The 20,393-nt window shown below is 35.4% G+C and overlaps 1 protein-coding gene across 7 annotated transcripts in view; it reads right to left on the bottom strand.

Annotated features, from left to right (window-relative positions):
• Positions 1-4,974: 4,974 nt before the first annotated feature.
• The window catches only part of ZMYM4 (zinc finger MYM-type containing 4), a 150,157-nt gene continuing 134,738 nt past the window's right edge, over positions 4,975-20,393 (bottom strand). For all 7 annotated transcript variants that reach the window (XM_045997639.1, XM_045997628.1, XM_045997661.1 and 4 more), the window contains 4 exons: positions 12,484-12,595; positions 10,793-11,041; positions 8,345-8,474; positions 4,975-7,471 (listed from right to left, as the gene is read on the bottom strand). In XM_045997639.1, coding sequence (XP_045853595.1) covers positions 7,264-7,471; positions 8,345-8,474; positions 10,793-11,041; positions 12,484-12,595 — 699 coding nt within the window. In that variant the 3' untranslated portion in view covers positions 4,975-7,263. The remainder of the gene's footprint in view (positions 7,472-8,344; positions 8,475-10,792; positions 11,042-12,483; positions 12,596-20,393) is intronic.

A 20,393-nucleotide genomic window follows, 5' to 3' on the forward strand; every position in this document is an offset into this window, starting at 1 on the left:
AACAGACTGATGATAATAAAATCATGTCTGAATCTAGGGACACCACTAAAGAACTGAAGGGAAAAATAGATCTGAAGTCATTTTTCATTTTCATGAAATCATTTTCAGCAATAAGAATGATTAAGAATGAATAAAGCAATCATTCAAGTTAAAAAATGAACCAAAAAAACAAAACAAGAAAAATAGTAACAAAATCAGAAATAAGGAGAAGAGCAAGACTGACAAAACCAAATGATGGTTTTTTGAAAAGATTCTTGGATAAGATGGATCAGAAAAAAGAGAAAAGGCAAATAATACCAAATATAGAATGGAAGGAAAAAATTTTATGAACGATATGTTAATAAAGCTGAACATAAATGAAACTATGTAAAACTTCTAAATATAAAATTATAGAGAAAACATAAAATTATAGAGAAATATAAAATTCCAAATTGACAAAAAATTTTAATAGGCCAGTGAACATTCAGTGAATTAAAATGGAAAAGACCTCCACTTTAGAGGGATAAAAACAATTAATAGAATTATAAATTTTATAGTTTGACTATACATTCAAAAACAAGTTTTCTGTGAGTTCCACAAAATGGAAAAGGAATAAAACTTGCCCAACTCTTTTTGAGTCTAGTGATTCCAAAATCAGATGAGAGTTTAAGAAAAAAAAAATTAAGAAATGTTTCACTTGTGATTACAGACAGAAAAGCAAAACAAAATACTAGCTAGCCAAACCTAACAGTATATACATATTTTTAAATTAATAAGGGTTTGTAAATAAATGCAAAAACTGTCCAACATAAGAAATTAATGTGCTTCATAAGGTTAATAAAGGCAAAAAATAAGGACTATTAAAAAAGGGCATCTGTAAGTTCAATACTTTTTTATAACAAAGAAAAACTCATGGCAAACTAGAAATAGAAGGGAATGTCCTTGGTAAAGGTTATATATCTAATCCAAAAGTATATATTAAAAATACATGTAAAACTAGTGTTTCATCAAGGAATGCAAGGATGGTTTGAGTCAGAAAAATCGATCAATGTATTTCACTAAATGAGTAATAATACAAATTATACAGATACATAAAATGCATTTGGTAACAATCTTTTATTTAATGGGGGGAGGGGAGGTTTTTTTGTTTTGTTTTGTTTAGTAAAAGCTATCAAAACTTTCTTATCTTGATCCTTAAGATTGCCTTTCAGACTGGATATACAGTTGACCCTCAAAAAACATGAGTTTGAACTGTAAGGTCCACATATACTTGGATTACTTCATAGCACAGTATCATAAATATTTTCTCTTCCTCATGATTTTCTTAATAACATTTTCTTTTCTCTTCTTCACATTGTAATACAACATATAATACATATAATACACAAAATATGTGTTAATTGATTATTTGTTAAATCAGTAAGGCTTCCAGTCAACAACAGGCTATTAGTAGTTACGTTTCTGGGGAGTCAAATCTAATACTCTGATTTCCAACTGTGTGATTATTGCCCGACTCCTGCGTTGTTCAAGGGTCAACTATACAGTTCAGTTATTCTTGCAATATGTAAGGGTTTTTATATCCTAATATGAATACACTTGGCATTATTCACTTTTCTTATTTGGCCAATCTTAAGGACATGAACTGATAGATTTGAAGAGAAATTCCATAATTACTAAAGGAATCTGAACATCTCTTCACATACATGTTCCCTGTTTGGGTTTCCCTTCTATGAAGTATTCATTATTCTTTGTTCGCTTTTCTTTACAATTCAGCAGTTGTGGGTATATTCGAGATATATATCATTTGGTGGTTTTGCAAGTACAGGTATTCCCACTCTCTGAAAGTTGGTATTAGGCCACTTCACTTTTACAAAAACTTACATTAGTACCCATTTTTGCTAACCAAAAGATATCAGAAGAGGATTTTCTCTTTCACAAAAAAGGCACAACGCCAAAATAGCATTCTGAATTTTACAGCTAGTCCTTACAGAGGCAGTGCACACCCCAAGGAGCAAAAGCAGCACCACAAAGCTCCTTTCCTGGGAACTACCCTCAGTGTCTCGGCATCAACCACCTCCGTCTCCGTAACTCTCTCTGCAAGGTGTCTGGGAGCATCTGTGCTTTATCTTGGCTTATTTTCTACATCTGTTAGCAAGATGTGCCAAGAATCCGAAAAACCTAAGAGGGGTTGTTTTGGGGTCTGGGAATGCTAGAATTTTCCATATAGATTTCCATTCTACACTGTTTTGGCTTACTTAAGTTTTCATAGGAACGCTGTACCTTCAGAGAGCAGGGAAACCTGTGTCTTCTCTGAGCCTGTCATTTGTTTGCTATCTTTTACTGACAATTATCTTTTAATTCTGATACAAAGTTAATATATAAATTTTCTCCATATGGTTTGTGCTTTGGGAATTTTATTTAAGAAGCTCCTTTTCTCCCCCAGATCACAACAGTATTTGCCATATTTCTATTAATTTTATAATTTTACCTTTCACATTTAAGACCTTTAAATCCATTGAGAGCCCACCTTTGGACATGATGCTAGTTAGGTATCCTGTTTTCTCCATGTAAAAAGCCAGTTTTCCAACACCACCTACTAAAACAAACACAGGATTTTTGCACATTACTTAATTACTAAATACTTTATAGCTTTCAGTGCTACTGTGAATAGATCTTTTCCTTTTAATCACATTGTCTAATTAGCTGCTGCTCTAGTAGAAAAGTGCTTGAAATTTTCATGAACTATTTTGTAGCTACCATTCTTAAACTTATTTTCAGAGTTTGCTGTTTTCTTAATTACAGGTGTCCCTGCACATCTGAAAATATGACTTAAAAATAATGAGTTTCGTAAGTGCCCTGGCTGGCTCACGAGCATCCAACTCTTGTCTCAGGGTCATGAGTTGGATCCTCACACTGGGTGTAGGGATTACTTAAAAAATAAATAAATAAAATAAAAATAATGAGTTTTCTCATTCCAATACTGACTGTCTCCTTCTTTTTCTTCCTTATGGTCTGGATTAGAATTTCCAGTTCTATGTTAAGCAGTAGCATGACCCTGGGTGTAGTAAATCTGTTAGGAAACTCATTTGTTTACTTTAGCAGAGACCAAGTAACAATGGCTGAAGTAAGACAGAAGGTTTCTGTCTTTCTCATGTGACGGTCCGAGCTAGCAGGCAGTTCAGTAGAGAAGTGCCCCTGCCTTATGAGGTTAATGTGTTTTTGATATGCTGCCCTTTCCCACACAGATAGAACTGGGCTGCCATGAGCATAGTGACATTCTGGCCCATTGAAAAGGGGAAATTACATGAGGAAGGCAAGGTCTTTCCTTTTAAGGATGTGGCCTGCTAGTTATAAACTGTTTCCATCCCCTTGGTCAAAAGTCAGTCCCATGTTCACAGTTGTAAAGTAGCCTGGAAAATATTAAGTGCTTACCAAAGAAACTACTGCCTAGCTAAAACAAGGCAGAGGGAGTAGGGGTTTCTGTTAATGAAAGAAGAAGTGGGGAGATGTATACTGCTGTACAGTTGTCTTGCTCCCAAGACATGGTATATAACCATTACTAAGTAAATGAAATTTCATTAAGAGTTTCCGCAATTGAAAAAAAAAAAAAGGTATATCATGTATTTCCTCCTTCTTTCAATGTAGTAAGTTATCAGTGGATTTCTGTGATGTCAATTACTCTTCATATGTATATAAGCATGAGTAAAGAACTTATGATTACATAAGGTACTTAGTTATTCTAAATATCTGATTAAAATCATATAGGATATTATGTTTTGCAGAACTGGAAGCACTGGGGTTCCTGGGTGGCCCAGTAGGTTAAGCAAGCAGCTGCTGTTGGCTCAGGTCATGATCCCAGGGTCCTGGGATTGAGTACCAAACTGGGCTCCCTGCTCAGTGGGGAGTCTGCTTTCTCCCTCTCCCTCTGCCTGCTGCTCCCCCTACTTGTGCTTTCTCTGTGTCAGATAAATCAATAAAGTCTTGAAAAAAAAAAAAAAAAGAATCGGAAGCACTGAACTTAGTGAAAATACAGGCTGCAGGAAGGGGATTAACCTTTATTTAAAATCTTGCTATATGCCTAGCAATGTTATGATTAAAAAAATCACATCCAAAAGCCTAACATGTGCCAAATTCATAAAAGTTATTCTTATTCCCACTTTATAAGAAAACAGGCACACAGTAGTTAAGTGATTTACCTAAAGCTATACAACCAGTAAGTAGAAAGACTAGGCTCCAAAGCCTCAGATCTTCCTACTCTGTAACAATGCCCCTCAATGATTATTCTTTCAATAATGATAATACACAGGAGGAACTAGGGGAATTAGTGCCTAATTCTTTCCTCAAATTTCAACTCACTACCACAGTGAACTTTTTTATTTGCATGGAAAATTAAATTCTGAATTTAATAGAAAACTGGGATTCATATGTGGAAATTCATTTTACTTTAGACTTCTTGGAAAACTCCTGTTTTACAAAATTAGAAATGCCAAAAGGCAGTAGACAGAAACAGTCCATGTGGAATTGATAGTGGGTTTGCACAATACCCAGATAGAGTGAGAGTTGATGGAAAATGCCATTTAGTCTCACATTTCCAAATTACGTATTTATCCTTAAGAAATAGATATATATTCTTTATCCCAGTCTCACAATTTCAGAATCATTCAAGGTGAACTGATGCAAGCTTTGTAAATCTCAAAACACTTTGCCTGAAATGAAACATATACCTATAGGATACCTGGTATTTCTAAGCTTTCAGGGCTCTCCTTATAGTTAATTAACTCAAAATGGGAACGAGTCTTTTGATGGAAAAAGAAAACAAGTGAAAAGACTTCGCAATGAAACAATATGTTTACGGCACTAAGTAAAAACCAAATAATTTATTTCCTGAAAACTGCTCTCTCAGTAATATACCATCTGTTGGCTCATAAACATAAACAGAAAAAAAATATTTAAAATTCGTTCAAGATAAAGAAAAGGAATAACTCACCCATCAAATACAAATATACTATTTTATTCTAAGGGAATATTTCTGTAGTTTCTGCAAGGGGAAAACCCAAAAGTGGTTAAAAAATAAAAAAGAACAGAAAGGATAATTTAGATGTTTTGCTTGTTTGATATTTTTTTTTCCTCCCCTGGAAATAAAAATGCAATTTTACATAATTTTAATAAAATTTTAAAAAGCAAATAGTCTGACACACATATCAACAACTACGCTTATGAAGAATGACCAATAATTAATCAAGATTTTCTTTTACGTATTAATTTAGGGTCTGGACAACTCTGTGGACTAACATGCAATTGAAGTCCTAATACCCATTGACCTGGGTATTAGCTGTTCTCAGTTAAAAGATACAGATTTCTTTTTTTCTCTCTGGTGTTTTCTAACAAAGGTATCTACTATGCCAACAATATTTGTTCTTGATACAACTACAGAAGGGGAAATGTTAGTGTTTATACAAACCATAAAATTTGTATAGTGGGGGCTATTACAACTGATGTTTCTGGATAGTTTATTGGCAGACTTATCAGACAATCCAGTTGCTTTTCCTCCATATCAAACAAGATCTGGATGTAAGAAGTTTTCCAGTCAGAAATGACAAACACAGATGGAATTAATCATACAGAACTGGGGCAGATTTACTTCTTTCACAAAGTTCCTGGTAACCAAAACGAAATTTGTTACAGGCAGAGGGAGAGAACCATCAAGTATACAACGTCAAAAGGCCTACTTTTAAACTTTTATTGTACTTAAATGACTTTCATTTATTTTTAAAAAACCAAAACACCTGCCACCCGCATCTAAAAAATGGGATATACTGAAAAGTCTTTCAAGGTTAAAATTTCTAAGAGGCTTTTTGGACTTCTTGCATCTCTATTACAGGGTCAAATTCACCTCCGCTAAAGAAGTTCTGTGATTGGCCAACATCATAAAAGCTTTGAGTCAAAATTTTCTGGGGGTAGAAGCTGAGAATGGAGATGAGGGAGATGGATTGATATGCCAAACACACCTATGACTTGCAATCCTCAAAGAACTACTAAAACAGCTAGAGTTTGGAATAATGCTATAAGACCTGCTGTGGATATGCACGACAGTCAATGTCTTTGTATCCTAACCCCAGAATCCGTATTTTCAAGTTTCTTAGGGCAATAAGATCATCTTCCAAATGCTTTATAGGAACATACTAGGACCTTTTCTACCATAATTCCGACAGCTAAGTAATACTGTGTCTTTGTGGAATCACCCACAGGTTTGCCAGAGTATGGAGAGAGACTATTCTTTTTGAAATGACAAGGGCCTCCAGAAACTGGTGCAAAAGACAAAATAAGAGGATCTGGGAAATAGGAAGATAAAACAATGAGAGAAAAGCTGCCATTTGGGGATAAAATGAGAACAAAAGAACCCCCATTTCTGTGTACCACAGCTCATGCTATGAGACAGCAGCAATAAAGGCTGACACCCAGAGAAGTGGGCATTTTCGTGGGTTTTCTACAAACATTTCAAGACACTTGGGGTCTAATGGGCTCCACAAAAAATTTTCTGTGTGCCTTATCAGTTCGTGGAGTTTCAGCCCCTTTACCTCAATTTACCCACATCTAGACCCACAGCTGAGAAGGCTAGACCCAGAAAGTGAAGGGACACATTACTGTGTGAACAGCAGTGAAGGCCTTTTTCCCTAATGTGAGGGGCCCATGGCAAAAGCACCAGAGGCTTCTACCCTTCACAGAACTGGCTTGGCAGTGAAAATCTAAATCAACACCACATCACTCTCTACCTTTTAAAAAAAAGTTGAATATTTTTATTGGGTCTTCAAGTCTGGGTCCCACAGTCCTTATCTGATGTCACTCTTAGCTCTGCACTGATTTCTCCCCTGACGTGCACATAGGGCTTGCCCAAGTAGCCTACTGCAGCCAAGGTTTGATTCCAAAGCTACCTCTCTAAGGTCTAAGGTTACTATGGTAGAGTTTTATACAACAGTTTTCCTTAAAAATATTCCACAATTTGTTATTCCCAAACAAAATAAGATTATGCACCACTCAGAGAAATTGGTTAGTCATTCTGAAGATGTCTAAGAACTATATCACTGCCAAAGAACAACATTTCTCAGGTTCATATTCCTTCAGTTTTCATTTGTACATCCACACTGTGGTTCACGAGTCATCTGTTTTCCATTATCTTATAATCAAGTCAAGAGGACTTGGACTTGTACATCGTTTTCCAAAGCTGGATGCATTCACAGTTTGGTGCATACCCATGTGTATGAAAATAGGAACCCCACTTCCACTTTAATCTGATAATTCAACATCAGAGTCTTCTGATTTGGCTTTGGCAAGTTCTTCGTGTACCTCCCTCACCATGAGAATACGTGTTAACATGGTGTCCAGGGTCCCAGGGTCTATCGGAAATGTGGAGTACCACATAGGACTATTCGGAACACAGGAGCGCTCGGGTTGCAGGTAAAACACATCATTCCTCTGCTTCACACTTTCAGAACTATCCACAGGGAGAAAAAAAAAAAAGAAAGAAAGAAAGAAACTAAGGAAATTGGGGATCAGAAAATGTAGGAAATATGTAACTACTCTTTAATATAGTGGCTCTCGCCTTCTTCCCTACTGTGACTAATGTCATAGATAAGCGATGCACCCAGGGAGATAAATAAGTTTACAAGCACTCTCCCCCTGGTGCTTGTAATGTTATAATGTAATATAATGTAATGTAATATAATGTTAACAGAAGACAAAGCATAAGTCGTTCACAAACTTTAGTATTTAAAACATTATTAGGAGCAACAAAAAATTCAACTCACATATGACACTATGGCTGAGAACCACATATCCTCAGCACCCAATATCCTGGAATGATCCCCGGGAGCATTCAGTACACATTACCACGGGGCAAACCCAGTCACTACATTTCTTTGAGAAAAAGTGCTTTAGTGTGGCTCCTATAACTCTAAAGTCTTAAAGTTTCTGTAAGAGAAAGACCATTCAAAAAATATAAATTCCTTAAAAATAAACTGTTTTTCTATTTACAGGCTTAGGAGTAAAACCTCTCCTCTAAAATTTTTCCTATATAAATAGCAAAATCACAACATAGTTATCACATAAAGGGTGAGCAACAGTTGTAAAGATCAAACAATAGCTGTGATTCTTGTTTTTGAAGAGATTTTTAGAAAAACAATTATCAAGATTCAGCAGTTTGTTTTGGGGTCCAAAATCGAGGCAGATATGAGAAAAGGGACAAAAAGGAGATTAAAGGTATACCCTTGTCTAAAGTTGTATTTCTGATATTCAAGTATCTGAAATCCAAGACATGTTAACTACTTTTTGAACTGTGCTGAACCTAGTCCAGAGGAAGGCTGCTTACCATTTTGATAGGTAAAACTCATAAAGTCGGACTGGACATCGTAATGGGTTGTCAGTATTCTCTGCCATCTCCACACCCACTGGAACCTCATCATCTTCATTTCGTTTTCTTTTGCCAACAGTTAGTTTATCTTGAGATGGGAAATAATAATCAAAAGATTAGAAGAATCTTTTCTTCCAGTCTCAAGACAGGCACTAAGCTTTGTTTTCAATCAGAACTGTCAGTCCCTTCTCCTCCCATTCACTCACTCATCCCACGAGCACTGACTGAGCACCTACAGAGGCCCTAGACAGTGTTTTAACTACTGCTTAATAGGACTGAACAAATCAAAGCCACCGTTCTGTAAAATTTATGTTTTCCAGCTCACCAAAATGGGGGTAGCATGGCAAAAAGCATGGTACTAGAGAGTTAGGTCCTAATTCTGAACCTGATTTTGCTATGAAATTTCATCAGGTATATCTTAAGCCACAGCAAGAAAAAGAAGGGGAAAAACGGGTTCTAAGTGCTCTTCTACAGAAGAGATCAAGAGAGAAGTTGTCCCCTCTTTACCTGAAAATACTTTTACTGTGGGGCATCAGAGTCCAGTGGGCATTACCAAGTTTCTTCTAGCTGTCATAGTATTATGAAAAATGGAATCTTTGCTGGGAAAAGAAATTCTAAGTTGACCATCTGATAAGAAAAGGGCAAGCCCTTTTTCACCAACAGAATTTTGCAGAGGCCAAGGGCTATCAAAAAGAAACCAGGGTAAAGACATGGAAAGCAGAGCTGTTTCTTTCCCACTTTCTCCATTCAGGCTTTAAGAGAATATTAGTGGGTGGTGGATCTGCTGCGAACCTGAAGAAAAAGGTTTTCTTCTTCTTTTCTTATAGCTGCTCTTAATAGGTGGCAAAGAACTTTCCCCAGCTTCCTGCATTAGTTATTACTTAAAATTCACCCCAGTTTTCTATTTAGAGGGTACCTAAATATAAAGACTCATTCATTCAGAAAAGAAGCTGAAAGACTACCAGTCTTGTAAAGTACCTCATCAGAAAACAGGGAAATGTTACCTGATTGCCTCTCCCTGCCCCCGATATCAATTAAGAGCATAAAGTGGGCGATATACGAACAAAATAAAGGAGACAGGACATAGTCATGGGCTGAGAAAGCACAATAGCGTTACATTTTCTAAAGGAAAGGAGCAACTGAGAGTAAAGTTAACACAACCATGAACATCACAATCATTCTTTACAGACTTTAGTTTCAGTAATTTTTAAAGTCTCACATTCAAAATATATATCTATTTCATTCTTATCCCAAGAAAGTAACAACTTGACTTTCGGAATTTTAGAACTTACAATTTTGGTTAGAATAAATGTTTAATTTCTAGTTCCACAATATGTTAGTTTTTTTTAAATGTTAAAAACAAACTACTACTGAGTAGACTGTTTTGGGAATGTTAGACCATAAACCTCCTAAGAAAATTGTGACCGTTGACATTACTCCACCGTGTAGTAAACTGATACAGATCTTCCTTGACATACAATGGGGTTACAACCTGATAAACCCACCCTGAACCAAAAATGCATTTAATACATGTAACCTTTCAAACACCATAGCTGAAACATGCTCGGAACACTTATATAGCCCACAACTCAGCAAAAATCCCCTAACACAAAGGCTATTTTATAATAAAGTATTGACTACCTCACATCACTGATTAAATGCTATACTAGAAAGAGAAAAGGCTGACTGGGTACAGAATGGCTATAAGCATACTGTCCACCCTTGTGATCCTTGGGCTGACTGGAAGCTGCAGACTGTTTCCGCCCAGCATCACAAGTGAGGATCATACTGCATTCCATTAGCCCAAGAAAATACCAAAATCCACATTCAAAGTACAGTTTCTACTGAATGCATGCATGTTGCTTTTTCACGACTGGAAAGTTGAAAAATTATTAAGTCAAATACCATCTGCACACTCTGGGCCAGGTTTTAAGTTTCTTCAGAAACTGACATTTAATATTAACTATAAAGAGTTTTAGTTAACTATTTTTTTTAACTAAAAATTAACTAAAAATCAATCAATCAATATTTAGAAATAATAGGTTTAAAAATTAGGTTCCTTTACACTAGCAATTGGGTGATCTATTGCCTCTAAATCAGTGATTCTGATTCTTAGCTGTGTGTTTAAATTCTCTGCAAAGTTTTACAATGCAGATTTATTTGGGCTCTACTTCTGACCAATTAAATCAGAATTCCTAATTTAAAAGTCAATAAAAGTACAGTGAAGCAAGTGATTGTGGCAAGTCTTTAACCTAGCCTTGGCAATAAAAAAGAATCTATAGTCTAAAGCTACATCTAAAGCTACACTCTTCCATGTCTAGAATTTTTAGTTATCCTTCTGTGGTAAGTCTCTATTTGCATACTAACCAGACTTCGAATAAAAACCTCACAAACTCCACCACACACCTGGTTCTGACTCCTGCTTTTGTAAAGGTGGAAAGAACCTCAGATATGTCATCTTGGTGCTATACTTCAGAGTCCTAGTCCGTCTCATCACGTGGGCAAAGGAAAGCTTCAAGTGCTCAGTCACATTCTTGAGTTGAAAGTATTTGGTATTGAAGAAAAGGAGGGTATTCAAGAGGACAATGGGTGAGTAGGCGCCCAGCTGTTTGCACTCCCACAAATGCTCTTCTTCAATTCGAGAGAACATGTAACCTGCACCGAAGAAGGGGGAAAGCAGTAACAGTACTAAGCTCCTGCTAAACAGGACCAAGTAATAAATTCTCAGACAGGACTATATAAAGGAAATGACCCATGGTTCCCCTCTCCCCCACTTCCTTCTATGGAAAACCAGAAAAGGCACCCCAAAGAAAGAGCAGATGAGTCCAATGAAGCAGAAGCCATGAGCAATCCCCTGAAACAGTTTTAATCTATTGTTATTTTAGACCAGGGTTTGGCTAACTTTTTCTATAAAGGGCCAGATGGTAAATATTTCAAGTACTGTGGGACAGAGAGGCTCTGAACAAGTCTGTTGTTACTGAAGATGGGGAGCAGCAGACAATATGGAAATAAACAGGTGTGGTGTGTAACAATAAAGTTTACTTATACACAAAAATTTAAATTTCATACAATTTTAATTTTCATTTGTCACAAAACATTACTCTTCTTTAGATTTTCTCCAACCATTTGTAACTCATAGACTATACAGAAACAGGCAGCAGGCCAGATCAAGCAGTTTGCAGACTCCTTTTTGAGATCTTTATGCTTACTGTTAACTGGTTCAGTTTCATTTTAGCTCAGATCATTAAAAGGCAGCTAGCTCCCTCCATCCCTCACACACCCTCTTATTTTAAATTACATTAAGAGTGATTACTGTGATTACTTATATGGGATTCCTTTTGAAAAGCAGGTGTCCTGCAGAAGAATTAAGATGAGTACACCTTTAAGCACACAGTCCTCATGACAGCCTTTAAACGCAGGTCCTTCCTGATGTTCTCTCACCAATCCTCTTTGTTGCTGCTTATGCATTCTATTCTTGGGAGACTAACCACAAGCATGAATTTATTACTTCCAACTCTACCTCCCTTGTCTCTTCTTTGGATGCTAAATGCGTCAAGACACCACACTGCTCAGAATGCTTCAAAGGTGCTCTCTGCCCAAAAGGGGCACAAAATCCTAAACGTCAGGTTCAACCTCTCTGTTCACAGCCAAGGAGCCTAAGACCAGGAGTAAATCAGGAAGTTGTCCAACAACAGAGGGTCAAAGATAATTCAACGATGAAGACGTAACTCTTCTAACAACCAATACAAGGTACTGATAATGAACTACTGAGGAAGGTCCACTGCTAATGGGTACAGTCTAGAAGTAAAGTATATGTCAGCTGCTGGTATAGTGTTCAACTTCACTGACACTACCAAACCAAAAATGGCTTCTAAAAAGTAAATACAACTTCCAGTTTTATTTTTATTACACTGTACGGAAGTTAGAATTTTATTAAAATCAATAATAAACCAAAGTGTTTTTCCTCAGAAGTCCAAATATACTATAAGTCAAGATAGAAATATAAATGAACAATTTATAAAAAGATATTCATAAAAATTAAGCACTTTAGGAAGGAATATCATGAAAAGAATCAAAATAAAAGATAAGCATCCTACCATTAGGAAGTATTGTAGGTTCCCATATTTTCAAGAGTTTGGTAAGTTCAATCATAAATCTGGAATAGGGCTCAGTAAAAATGTTATCTATTCTACCATTTTCAAACAGGTACTACAAGAGAAAAAATGGAAACATGTATGTTGATACAAAGAAAACACAAGCTTTTTTAAAAAGATTATTTGAAGGAATAAATTTTACCCTTAATTTTTGCCCTTTACATTGTGAACTATTTTAAGGAAACACCTTGAAATACCAGGATGCAAGCTATAAGGTCCTTTTCATATGAACTATCAATATCCCAACCACTGAGCTTGCAAAGTAAAATTTTCTATTTCCTTTTTAAAACATGCATGATACAGGATAATTATAATAAATACTACAAGTACATTTTACTCAGTTGATGAAACGGATACACTAAAAACTGCTTCTAATTTGTATTTTCCAAATCATTTTTCAAACTAACAGGATCTGAATGCAAATGTACTCTCAGAAGTTTTTGTTTTTTTAGCCTAGTTACAAGATCACTTCTTGAAATAATTCAGTTAGCTAGTGTCAGGTGACCTAAGGATACCCAAGTTTTAAACCACAGCTCTCGGCTCTCTGCCCTGCAACCCAGCCTTCAAAAAGTTCAAGTCTAATTATAGGATATAATACTATGCTAATTATAATCATCAAGAATCGTTTCACAGAATGGGAAACATGAAACAACGTGGCTAAAGTACTGCTAAAAAACATCTTGAGGGTACAGGGCAGGTAGATGACATCACTCAGGGAAATAAAATGAACATTTACAGAACACCACAAGGTATAATTCCATGCCGAAAATCTTCTGCTGTTTTTGAAATTTGGTATTTTTAACTTATTTATCTAAGGCTATTTTGGTTTTCTGCTCTTCTATCCAATGTATGACCTGGAGAAAAACTTTAGTTACATTTGTTCTGGCTAGTGAAAATTATATGCCATTTCAACATACATTTGTAATAGGCCTCTTCAAAGGCAATTCATGACATTGCCAGATTACAGTTTTATTGTTGAGAAGTATGCACCTTTTTCTTTTAATAATTTTCACAACCTAAAAATATATATCCTCATTACAGAAAAAAGTTAAAATACAGAGAAAGTAGAAAAATGACATACTCCAACTCATTACATATTAGAAATACAGAGCTGAGTTTTATACCTTTACTCAAACACATGAATCATATAAAATAAAAGTTTTAAAAATCACTTTCCCCCTTGGACCAGGAAAAAGACAAAATTGCCTGTTCTTGCCACTTCCATTTAATATTGTGCATGAAGTCCTAGCCAGAGTAACCAGGCAGGGAAAAACAAGGGCATTCAAATAGGAAAGGTTCTAAAGAGTAAAACTACCAGTTTATAAATGACATAAGCCTATATATAGAAAATTCTAAATACATACACACACATGAAATTATTATTAGAGTTAATAAATGAATTCAGCAAAGTTAAAAGGATATAAGCAACAGAAAAATCACTTGCAAAGAACAATCCAAAAAGGAAATTAAGAAAACAAGAATTCAATTTACAATTGTATCAGAAAGAATACTTTAGAATAAATTCAACCAAGGAAGTACATGACTGACACACTTAAAACTACAAAAAAAAAAAAAAAAAAAAAAAAAAAAAGTAGTGGGTTGGGCCGCTGCCTTCAGCTCGGGTCGTGGTCTCGGGGTCCTGGGATCGAGTCCCGCGTCGGGCTCTCTGCTCTGCAGGGAGCCTGCTTCCCTCTCTGCCTGCCTCTCTGTCTACTTGTGATCTCTCTCTGTCAAATAAATAAATAAAAAAAAAAAAAAAAAAAAAAAAAAAAGAACATCTCATGGGGCGCCTGGGTGGCTCAGTGGGTTAAAGCCTCTGCCTTCAGCTCAGGTCATGATCCCAGGGTACTGGGATTGAGCCCCGCATTGGGCTCTCTGTTCAGCAGAGAGCCTGCTCCCCCCTTCTTTCTCTGCCTGCCTCTCTGCCTACTTGTGATCTCCGTCTGTCAAATAAATAAATAAATAAAATCTTAAAAAAAAAATCCTCATATTCATGGATCTGAAGAGAATACTAGTAAAATGGCAATACTGCCAAAAGCAATCTACAAATTCAGTGCTACCCTATCAAAATCTAATTTTTTTTTTTTTTTTTTTTGCAGAAAGGGAAAAGCCAATGCTCAAAGTCATATGGAATTGCAAGGAGCCTTAAGAATCACACTTCCCTATTTCAAAATTTAGTACAATGTAACAGTAATCAAGATAGTGTATATTGCTATATGATTAACCATACAGACCAATGGATTAGAATTGGAAGTCCAAAATAAACACATGTCAAATGATTTTCAACAAGGATGCTAAGACAGACCGTTCAATGGAAAAAGAACAGTCTCGTCAACAAAGGTGCTATCTACATACTCAGTTATCCTTAACTCACATGTATCTCTACCTTGCACGAGATTTAAAAAAAGAACTCAAAATGAACCAATGGCCTAAACTTAAGAACTAAAACCATAAAACTCTTAAAAGGAGACAGACGGGTAAATTTTCATGAATTTCAATTTGACAATGGATTCTTAGATAAAACACCAAAAGCACAAGTAAAAGGAAAAACAAACTGAACATCAAAATTCAAAACTTTTATGCGTATTTTTATGCATACATATGTATACTAACAAGAGAATGAAAAGAAAACCTAGAGACTAAGAAAAAATATTTGCAAATCACATATCTGATAAAGAGTTTAATATTCAGAATATAAAAAGAAATCCTACAACTCAAAAACAAAAAGACAAATGACCCAATACAGAAATGGAGCAAAGGACTTAAATATTTATCCAAAGAGGACAGAAAGAAATGGCCAACGAGCACATGAAAAAACGCTCAATGACATTTAGTCATTAGGGAAATGCAAATCAAAACGACAATGAGGTATCACCTCACAGCCATTAGATGACTATTAAGAAAAAAGGAAATTAACAAATGTTGGCAAGGCTATGGAATACAAATAGAAGTCTCATACACTGTTGCTGAGAACATAAATATGGTGCAGCCACTGTAGAAAATGGTTTGGGGTTTCCCAACAAGCTAATCACAGAGTTACCATATGACCATGTGATTCCACCTGTAGGTATAAGACTCAAAAGAACTAACAACAGATGTTCAAACAAAATCCTGTACATGAATGTTCACAGTTCACAGTATCATTCACCTTTCGTGATAGCCAAAAGATAGAAACTGCTCAAATGTCTATGAATAGATGTGGTATACCCAAGAATTAAATAATTCGTACATCAAAGGAGTGAAGTACTGATTCATGCTACAACATAGGTGAACTCTTATGTTGAAAGAGGCCAGACACAAAAGGCCACATAAAATTGTATAATTCTATTCAAATAAATAGGCAAATCCACAGAGATAGAAAGCAGACTTATGCTTGCCAGGGATGAAATGGAGGAGGTAAGAGGGAGTGGCTACTTAATGGGAATGAGATTTCCATTTAGGGTATTAAAGTTTAGAGCAACATAGTGATGAGATTGTATAACATCCTGAATGTACTAAATGCCACTGAACTGTACACTTTAAAATGGTTAAGTTTTATGATAGTGTATTTCATCATAATATAAATATTGCACTACACTACTTTAAAAATATGTCTCTAAGAGTTTTCCATGTAAATTAATATAAAAGCAATTCACTACTTTTTAACTACAGTATTCAACAGTACAGACATATTATAGATGATTGAACCATTATTATTTTGATGAACACAAAGATGGTTTCCAATTTTTTGCTGTTAAAAACAATGCCACAGGGGCGCCTGGGTGGCTCAATGGGTTAAAGCCTCTGCCTTCAGCTCAGATCATGATACCAGGGTCCTGGGATCTAGCCCGCATCGGGCTCTCTGCTTGGCAGGGAACCTGCTTCCCTCTCTCTCTCTGCCTGCCTCTCTGCCTACTTGTGATCTCTGTCTGTCAAATAAATAAATCAAATCTTTAAAAAAACAAAACAAGACAAAAAAATGGGCACCTGGGTGGCTCAGTGGGTTAAAAAAACAAAAAAACAATGCCACAATAAAAATACCAGTAAATGTCTATGTACAAGTGTGTGCATTTCTTTGGGGAAAAATACTGATCAATGGATTTACTAGACGGAAGAATCTACATGCATTTAAAGTTTTTTTGTTTTGTTTTTAAGATTTTTAAGTAATCTCTATATTTAACACGGGACTCAAACTCAACCCCAAGACCAAGAGCTGCACAGTCCACTGACTGAACCAGCCATGCACCCCTCTATCTATTTAAAGTTTTAATAGTCACATCAACTTGCCCTCTGAAAAGGCCTCCATGCAAGAAAAATGTACACCTATCTTCACTAATACTTGGTATTATCAAACTTTTCAATCTTTCAAGTTTCAATCAGCCTAATGGGTGAAATTTTTCTTTGGTTATAGTTGAACACCCTTCATATTAGAGAGGTGGCCCACCAAAGTGATCGTAAAAACAGACTCTGAAAATAAACCATCTGGATTCATATCCTGGCCCTGCCAATTACTACCCTGGGGACTTCAGGCAAGCTTTAACTCACTGTGCCTCAGCAGAAAATGGTGATGATGAGAGTCCTTATACATCAGAGGGGCACACTAACAAATAAATGAGTTAAAATACGAAATAAGCTTATATTAATACATAGCAAATACAGTAAACAATTGTTAGGCATTCCTGTACATTATGTCTGTTGGCTGTTGATTTTCCTTGTTACTTGTCTATTTGTTTCTTTTGTCAATCATCCCCCTACTTGGCTAATGTTAACAGTGGTGGCCCAGGTGTTGATATTACAGTTGAATTTAGTTTATTTCTTTACATTTTTATGTATTTCCAAAATTCTTTACAATAAGCCTAATTATTTTTATAATCAGAAAAAAAAGCACATTTGAAATGTCAATATAAGTAACTTTTTAAAATTCTTTATAGTTAAGGAAAGTTATTATTTGTCAAAATTGGTAAAAGGCTCATAATATTTACTTTCTAAAACAATCAGCTGACAATTTATTAACTTAATCTTTTTAATAGTATTTTATACTCATTTGTAACTATAAACATGATAAATACACTAGAAAAAACTTTCGTAAGTTTATGACTTGTCTCACAAATTAGAGAGTATTTTATAGGTAGCAGAGTATTTGGTATGCAAAGCAGCCAAATATTTTTGACTGAAATCACAGCAACAACATTTTGATTATATTCAAATCAGAACAGGAATCACTACCACACTTGACATCTCCACTGATAAAACCAGAAAATGTTCTTTAGATTCATAATATCAGAAACTCTAAAAGTACAGGAAGTCTGTTTAGAATCTTCACAATTTCTACGTAACCAAAATGCACACATGGTAATAAATTTTACTGGTTGAAAGAACCTATAAAAGTCCTCATATGCTGATTTTAAAAATATCTTTTACAATCAAGAAACTGAACCAAAATATAAAGGGAACAATAATTAAATAAAGAAAGTACTCTTTTGAATCTAGGGAAAGTGAACGCTGCTTGCATAACCAGATACCCATCGCAAACGTTATTCATGAGAAATATACTTGTATCATGTACAAAAGTGAATTTCAGATGTATTAAAGATAATCTTAAAAAAATTTTTTTAGAAATAAATTAATGAGAATTTGAGTACTTAAAAGTAGGAAGTCCATACTAAGCAACACAGAAAAACCAGGAATTTTAAAGGGAAATAAATGCTTATTATTAAATTATGTAAAAATGAAAAATTTTTGAATGGCAAATATACAAACAAAAACTGAAAGACAAAAATATACTGGAAAAATCTGTTTTAAGCATTTACATCAGAGTTCCTATCCCTGACATAAAAGAGGTCCTAGAGATGGAAAGGAAAAATCTGAATGACCAATAGCATAAAAAGATTCTACTTTAAAAAACTGGAAAATACAAACTGGAGCCTAGACCATCAGAATAATAAACATTAAAAAGAGGAGACTTCAAGAAATGGGCATGCACAACACTACTGGTAAAGCTGTAAATTAACCATTCTGGGTAGTAACATGAAAATATCTTAAATTAGAAAAAATCTATATTTGGGGGTGCCTGGGTGGCTCAGTTGGTTAAGCATCTGCCTTCAGGTCCAGTCATGATTCAGGGATCCTCAGATTGAGCCCTACCATCTCTGGCTTCCTGCTCAATGGGGAGTCTGCCTCTCCCTCTCTCTCTGTCTCTCCCCCCGCCCATGCTCTCTGTCTCTCTTAAGTAAATAAATGAAATTTAAAAAAAAAAAAAAAAGAAAGAAGGAAAGAAAAACCTATATATGCCTTAACCTAAAAATAAAAGCACCAATTCATCAGGCATTCAAGTAAAATATTTACTAAAGCACTGTTTTTAAGAATAAGGGGGAGTAACCTGAATACTTTAAAAGAAGAAAGGGTGAAAAACTGGTATATTCATATTCTGCAATATTATGCAGCTTGCTTTTATAAAGGAAGCAATTTGATTTATACTCACCTGGAGGGACACACAGACTGAGAAAAGTAAGCTGCAAAAGAATGTGTATAGTAACAGCCCCATTTTGCTAAAAACTAAACACATCTAAAACATCTATCTATACACATTCATAAATGTGTGGCACAGAAGGACAGATGCAACACTGGTTATCAGAGACTGGGAATGAAAGAGAGAAAACTATCCTTATATGCATTCAACTCACTGTTTTAATAGTTACACTGAGCACACACTACTTTTATAATTTAAAAACAAAACTTTAGGAATGAATGCCTAAATAAAAGAACATCCTCCCCATCATACAAATGGAAGAAAATCTGGCAAATAGAGAAAAAAAAAATTAACAACATCCAGACCCTTACCACCCGAGATGATAACCACTATCAACATATTTTGGTGCATTTCATTTTATTACATATTTATAGGGCTGGTTTTTAAATCACTGTATGTTAACATATACCAAAGCACACAGAATTCATACTCTCATTTTGTTCATTTAATGCTTTAATATTATATTTTTACATGTTATCGGAAGTTACTTTGTGAATAATTTTTATTGGCTACATAATATACAACTTTATAAATATACCGTCATTTACTTAAACATAATACTCTGGGGGGTGGGGTGCCTGGGTAGCTCAGTGGGTTAAAGCCTCTGCCTTCCCCTCAGGTCATGATCCCAGGGTCCTGGAATGGAGCCCCACATTGGGCTCTCTGCTCAGCAGGGAGCCGAGCCTGCCTCCTCTCTCTCTCTCTGCCTGTGATCTCTGTCTGTAAAATAAGTAAATAAAATCTTAAAAAAAAAAAAAATGCTCTGGGGGGCATTGAAGTTATTTATAATTTTGTGGAAATGATGTCTGAACTTCAGAGTATTAGCCCTATCAGACTCCCAAAAAGTATTATTGGCAAAAGAGTATGAACATTCAAAAATATTTCTGAAACATGTGCTCAAAACTGCTTTCTAGAAAATGTGTACTAATTACCAGCAGCTATGAAGGCAAATTCCCTTCACAGAATTCATATCAACAAAAACTGTTATAATTTTTTTTGCTAATGTGATAGACAAATAATGGTATATCTTTTTATTTTTTTAAAGATCTTATTTCTTTACTTGAGAGAAAGAACACATGAACAGACCGAGGAGAAGCAGACTCCCCGTTTAGCAGGGAACCCAACATTGGGCTCGATCCCAGGACCCTGGAATCATGACCTAAGCTGAAGATGGCTGCTTACCCGACTGAGCCACCTAGGTACCTCTGTTATTTTAATATGCATTTAAAAAAAATTTTTTTTTAAGATTTTATTTATTTATTTGATAGAGAGATCTCAAGTAGGTGGAGAGGCAGGCAGAGAGAGAGAGAGAGAGAGAGAGAGAGAGAGAGAGGAGGAAGCAGGC

Source organism: Meles meles, chromosome 1 (assembly GCF_922984935.1).
Source record: "Meles meles chromosome 1, mMelMel3.1 paternal haplotype, whole genome shotgun sequence".
NCBI classification, from domain to species: domain Eukaryota; kingdom Metazoa; phylum Chordata; class Mammalia; order Carnivora; family Mustelidae; genus Meles; species Meles meles.